The 7,228-nt window shown below is 35.4% G+C and overlaps 1 protein-coding gene across 1 annotated transcript in view; it reads right to left on the bottom strand.

Moving 5' to 3' along the window:
- Nucleotides 1–228: 228 nt before the first annotated feature.
- The window catches only part of LOC143199555 (uncharacterized), a 92,741-nt gene continuing 85,741 nt past the window's right edge, over nt 229–7,228 (bottom strand). Inside the window, exon 2 of the mRNA XM_076409441.1 lies at nt 229–752. Within this exon, the coding sequence (XP_076265556.1) occupies nt 373–752 (380 nt within the window). The 3' untranslated portion in view covers nt 229–372. The remainder of the gene's footprint in view (nt 753–7,228) is intronic.

Raw genomic sequence — 7,228 nt, 5'->3', positions numbered from 1 at the left:
AAACAAATATAATATAGCCCTTGTTAGACAAGAAATTTTCTTTCCAAACAATGTTGTCACATACAGCAAGATACAGAATATATCCAGAATAAGTTGAGTTATTTTTGTTTTTGATGAAACTTACTCTGGATAGTTTTATATATATACTTTATATTATATATCTATACAGAAAAAAATAGACTTTTTCTAAATTTAGAATCTCTGGGATTTCCTTTTTTTACACATAATACTGAAAACATGTCGCTTATTTTGTAAATAAAAACAGTACAATCTAAATCAGCGTCAGATCCACCGAATTTCGAACAAAAAAACAAAAGAAAATGTTAAGGAACTTGAAAAATATACACTCGAACCGAGTTCTCTAGGTCACTTTTACTTGTCGTTGATAACCAGGTTCTTCGGACAGTCCTCCTCGGTCACCACCGCCTTCTTCTTGAGGATCCCCAGGTCCTGGACGTTCTCGAGGAAGCTCTTGTGGGCGGTGAGCAATTTGGCGCTCTCCACGTCCTTCTTCAGCTCCTCCATGTCCCGTTTCAGCTTGGCCCGTCGGTTCTGGAACCAGGTGATGACCTGGGCGTTGGTGAGGCCGAGGTTAAGGGCGATCTCGTCGCGGTCGGCCGGGCTTAGGTACTTCTGGTAGAGGAAACGTTTCTCCAGCTCGAAGATCTGGTGATTGGTGAAGGCGGTTCGGGATTTCCGCTTCTTCTTCGGCTGTTGTCGTGAATTGAAGATGGAGAGAGTGTTCTGACCATCTGAAAGAAAGAAATTAAGGAGAATTAGTTATGTAGATTTCACAGATTAAGAGCGAACATTGTAATCTCTAATGTGAAAGTTCGTTTTTTCACATTTTAAGCCGATTTACATATACATATCCATTTACTTTTACATGGTTATTACGACAAGCCAAAGTTCAGTTAACAAGTTAATAGAAAAGTCCCCGGCCTGACACATAGATGGCTCTACTAGAATTAAATCCATATGTTTTTCAGTCAGCACTAAGCCTCAAAAGATGAAGATATAAAGTTGATAGCTGTCGGATCATTAGTTTGTGAATTATAGCATTTTGAGTGAAGCAACTTTTGTTATTGTTAAAAAAATTTATAAAAAGGAATTTCGCGCGTCGCCTGGCAAGGTTTTATTGGACCGTCTGGAGGACGAAATCTCTGAAAAACGGACGCCTTTGAAAAATAAGAAAGTGTTGCTTCACCAAGACAATGCACAGTGTCAAAAATCCGTGAATTGGGCTTCAAATTGCTTGCTTATCCACCGAGTTCTCCAGATCTGGTCCCCAGAGACTATATTTTATAACACTTTTGTTTCATTGTTTCATTTATATTAGAATGTTGATAATATATCGAAGATAAAATAAATTAAATGCCCAAAATGTCAAAGTTAAACGAGGCAACATTGCTATATTTTGACTTCATAAACTAAGATGTCGTGAATTCACTGCTACTTTGGAAATTATATATGTGTAATTTAGAATGACAACAATCAAAACTAGTGATATTTAAAAGGTACAATGCCTGGTGAATACAGCGGTGGTCGTTCTTCTCATTTAACAATATTTTTTCTTTCAATACTTATCATAAAATTATCAATTGCTGAATCAGTTCAGCTTAAGCGTTCATATTTAGTTTTGTGTTTCACCAAAACCTTTTTTATCAACTATTTAAAAGCATTGAAGTTTCCTAACATTTGTGGAGAGAAAAATAGATTATTCACACTTCAATAAAATGAATCCGGCTCCCAGTAATGTCTACGTAACATGACATTCATCTTTACCTCCGAGTTATTTAGCTTTATTTCAGCAGGTCTATTAGACAAGCATTTCTCATGTTCAATGGTCAGTCCATAATTCTTTCTGATTAGATTCCTGAAGGGCGTCGAAGTAGAATCACCCCCCAGTCGGAGTAATAAAATCACAACCGATTTGGATAAGTTACACCGTCGGTAATGCCGCTGTTTGCTCAAGGGGGATGAGAATAATGGGGGTGTGACGCGATATTGACTTAATACGTATTAATGGTTCGGGATGGGGTAGCCCAGGCCGTCCAATAAAGTTTTATATGATTTTCTAAATGATTACCTTTTCGCTTGTTTAAGTGCAAATGACCTGGGGATTTGGGCAGCGAAGTCTGCGGGTGGGAACATCAACTAAAATTAATTTTGCAGGAAGTAAATCATCTAATCCATGATTTAGTGCGACGCACGTGCAGCAGAAAACACTTATGTGTGTTAGTAATCGATTGACATACCAGGGATTATGCAATTAAACCAATACTTTAATTATTAATCAATAAATAATTCGAGAAAATTGTTGATACATTCTTAGTTTCATCGATATCTTCAGATTGATGCTTTTATCCTTTACCAATACTTAAATGTTGAAGCGATCGAAGTCTTTTTTTAGTCAGTGAAATATTACTTCCAATATGAGCTTGTGAAGGTAAATATTACTCCAGAGTTTTAGAGTAGCAGATCAAAAATAGCCTTTGAAATGTTACTCCTCATTTTTTGAATTTATGTTATGGTTATTTTGTTTATATTATAGGTTTTTGCACCTATTAACTATGGTGCTGTTCTAGCATCAATGACATTGCAACCACTAATTTTACTCTTGAAATACACGAGATGTATTCAAGAAATATGGGGAAATTTTAGTTTATATTATAAATAATTGTATTTACTCTTCTTTCTGTCCTTAGGATAGTTTTGGGCTCTCTCAGTGAGCCAGTTTTAATCTTAGGTTTTCAATTTGACCAAAATGTCTTTTGAGGAATTTTTATAATTGAGTACAGAGAAAAATCACACGGGGCGCGTCTGGTGATTATGGAGGCTGAATCATGATTACACTGTTGTGCTATTAAATTGATTAAAACTATAATTGATATAAACAATAACTTTGGTTTTGTAATTTATATAATAAAAAGTATATTTTTAATTCGTGTGTTTTATCTTCAACCGAGATGCATTTTGTTCATATACGAGTATATAGTCGTAAGATTTTACGACTTTCAGGTTATTTATTCTAACTTCTGTTCAGATAATTGCAGGTTTTGTAAAAATTTGCGATTTTTACCGTTTTCAAATGTTTTTGTTTTCACTTTCATTCAAATAAACGCAGGTTAATGAACACTATAAAAATTATCAAGAATTTCACGCTGAATCGAATGGTAATACATTCAAATTCTCTAGAAACTTGACATAAATATTAAATTAATAAATACGTATATTTTGAGTGTCTTATCAATATCCGAAATCTATTTTTTTTGGGCATGTTTTTGATGTTTTGGTCAAATAATGCCAGGAATTATAAAGAATATTATTGTGAATCGAATGGTAGTATAATAATTTTTTTACACTCTTTATTGTTTTAGTTATACAATGAATAGTGCATCTTTTTAGTTTAATGGATTTCTATTTATACCATATATCTTAAAAGCTATTAATTCTAAAGAAATTTAGCATGGATTGTCGTTTCTTTTACCTCAAAATAAATATATACGGAGAGTTTAATTTTTCCCTGAGAGGAAAAAAAATTGGCACCTTTCCCATATATATAGTTGTTAAAATTTAGGATTTTTTTTTGTTTTCAATATTTTTGCTGTCAAACCCGTTAAAATAATCGCAGTGCAATAAAATATACATGGATTATATAGAATTTCGCGCTAAATCGAACGATAGTATACTGGCCTACAGAATTAAAAAATTAATGAATGGAAAATTAATGGATTTTTTTTGGTGACATCTTAAAAGTTACAAAATCTAATGCAATTTAATATCAATTTTGGTTAATTTCATATCGAAATTATTATTTAGAATATTGCAGCTTTTGGAATCTTCAAGGAATTTACGCTGAATCAAATGGTAGTCCAATCATCGTTAAACAACAGGGTTTGAATTAGAAAATACAATAATACTTCTAAAAACAGTGGATTTATGGTTTCCTGAAGATTTTTCTTTTAAAATGCAATTTAATGTGGATTATCGTAGGTATATGATAGTTTAGAAATTGGTTATTCCACGCTTGCCTTTTATATTTTGGGATATTATGTTTACGCACTTTTTGGGACTACTGCAATTGATTACCCATTTCCTAGATGCTCTAAGGTTACTAAATATACAAGGAAATATAACTGAACATGTTTTGACCATAGTTCATTGACAGTGCAACGTTACGAGAGAGAAAATCATTATCATTGAAGTAATTTTAATAGCGTTTTAATTGTTGTCTTTTTGCTGGCATTCTTAAGATCATCATAAAATGCCTGTGACCACGCCCTAATACCATTCATTCCGTTTCTATTATAGCATCAGTTCAAGGAGGAAATGGGCTTTAAATTTTTAACATGGGTATTAGGGCTTTTCTGCAGGTTTATTCGCAACCCTAGCTAGACAATGACTTAAAACAAAAAGGATATGGTTCACCCAGACCGAAAATGAAGTGATAGAACGGCGCGAGAGTCGCGAGACGTTCCCGGTGATCGTCTTCGGCGGCGCGCACCGCTGTAGGTGAAGACGGACGCGGGGTACCCGACGGACCAGACCGAGTCGTGGAAGCGGCGACCTTGTGGAGAGCGATCGGTACCGCGCTGGTCCGGTGTCGGCTTCGCCGCTCAAAGGCGGCATATTAGTCACACCTGCCCGGTACTACCAGCGACCAAAGCGGTAAAGGACCAACCGAACGGAATGATTTGGCATTATCATTAATAACGTTAATGCGCGGCACCACTTGTCTTCATACGTTTGCATTTGTTGCGGGAATGGCTAACTATGACGCGGTGAAATGCGGCTCGAAGGACCACCCAGCGGCGGGCCCTGGATATCCGATAATATTCGACACGCATTCGTCCAGAGGAATCAATTTTCTCGACCTGTCCCAGGTCGGTGTTATAGATCAGGCTGTTCATGTCTTAATACTTTACGTTCAGAGATTATTACTCGCTTATTGGGCTTATATCAGACGCTCGAATGCAGTTCGATTGTTTTTTTTCAATTTAAAAAGACACTTACTGAGAAAAATTCACACTTTTCCCCATTATTCTAGCAACACGAGCCTTCTACGTCGAAAGATCAACGTTGATTATCGTATTTCTTCAGCATTTCGAAATATCAGAAATAATCAGACGATGTCATGTCTGGTGAGTACGCTGTGTCCGGCAGAAAATACTATATTACGGTCTCTTTTTCTACCTACCGTATGTATAATTGATTATTTCAAAATTTACTGTTAATCGAGCGAAAAAAAAACAAATAATCTAGAATATTTAGATTATGTAATGCGCCAACAAAACTATAACAATAATAATTTAATTGTTATGTTATTCTTAGTGTTGTAACATATATTGGTTTTAAAATATGGAATAACAAAGGTAAGTACGGAATATGAGGTTAAGTTTTATAATATTAAAATATCCACACAGCATCACCTTTGTTTATATTGGTAATATTAACTGCCATGTCAACATATGCTAAAATTTTATCTCGATATAGCTGCAGTTTACAAAACGATAACAACAAACAAAGAAAAAATATTCATTTGTTCAAATAAAAGCATTGTAAAGGGTTTGAGAGAAATAATATACAGTTGTACTGGAAGTAATACTAAAGGTCATTAAAACTTTTATAGATATTTTGTTGTAATTAACCATCCATTCGTTTTACGTTAGTAAATATAAAGTATGTCAACCAAGAGCTAGATAGTCAGTTCAGATAGAAGTTGCAAGAAGTGGAGGACGATATTTTGAAAAGATCAAATATATTAAAAGACAATATTTTCAGTGAATTCGTGTTATAGACATTATCACAACTTTTGATCATTTCTATCATAGTTTGAGCTGGATTCTTGTCCAATAAGTTTTGATATTCAATGTCGTTCTTTGCCGTTGATACCAAAAAGTATTAACATGCTATTTTGAACGTTCTATGTTTATCATGTGTATACACTCAATAATCCACTAATAGTTAAGAGAAACGTATGTCAGAAAAATATCAAAACCGTCAAATTGAACAGTTAGGTTAGGTTATACAAAACACATAGGAGCATCTAATATTTTAATGGAGTTTATAGCAGTTCAGTGCATCAAATAAATATGGATACTACCAACATAGATGACTACATCATTCAAAGTATTGTTAGAAGTTATCAGTCATCTTTTAAACATTCAGATTCGTTCCAATTAGGTAAAATATATTACGACATGAATAATCTATAATGATTGGAAGAAGCTATGCTATTATTGGTGCCTTTGATGGCCGAAGTTGAAGAGAAATGACCGCAAAGAAAAAATGTATTTCACCAAGACACGGTGCACTGTGTCACAAGTCTATCAATACAATGACGAAACTACATGAATTAAACTTAGAATTGCTCCCACATCCACCGTATTCGTCAGATTTGGCTCCCAGTGACTACTCGCTGTGCGCAGACGTCAAAAAATGCTCACTCGAATGAAGAGGTTATCGCTGAAAGTGAGGAATATTTTGAGGCAAAAGATAAATCGTTCTACAAAAGTGGAATGATTGTGTAGGGTTTTTCAGCCCATGTGTTATCTAATATATCCAATGTATGTGGTTATATAGAATGAAAAACGTTCTTGGATATATATTGTATGTTTTCAACAAAATATTTTTGTGTAGCAGTTCATATAACAATTTATTACCAGATATCTTTCATCCTCTCTCGACATTTGCTAACAAAACCGACCAAATTGAAAAATAAGCAGTTATAGACACCCAATACACTAAAAATAGCTCTTCTCTCCTGTGAAAGGGTATCAATTTCGTCGGTATCTCCGGCCGCGGTACCCGTCGAGCAAATAATGGTCGGTCATAATGGACGACGCGGCAGCAAATTGCCGGTTCCGAATGGGGCAAAATGGCGTTTTAATATTCGCCCGATGGACAGCCGCGTTTAATGCAAGATCATACCCGGGCACCTGGCACTGCACCTTCACTCTTTCGTCGTCGCGCACTGCCAACCCCCCCCCTTCCGCTGCAACATCATCGTCAGCGTCAGGTCGGTTTAATTTAATTAAACCGAGAGCCTTTTTGTATGTGGAAGGAAGGCCGACTTTTTAATCACGGTGTCTGTAACGTATTCATTATAGTTTCGGTATGGACGCACGATATTCGGCATTGTTCGTCTGGTTGGAGGCTCTTATACGGAATGTTATTTACGCCACGGGGAAAGGTGGTTAGTGATATAAACATTTCGCGTCTTCAG

This window comes from Rhynchophorus ferrugineus, unplaced genomic scaffold (genome assembly GCF_030347505.1).
Source record: "Rhynchophorus ferrugineus isolate W39M unplaced genomic scaffold, kcgeb_rfMv2 rfM7, whole genome shotgun sequence".
Classification (NCBI taxonomy): Eukaryota; Metazoa; Arthropoda; class Insecta; order Coleoptera; family Curculionidae; genus Rhynchophorus; species Rhynchophorus ferrugineus.
This window is presented reverse-complemented; position numbering and strand designations above follow the sequence as displayed.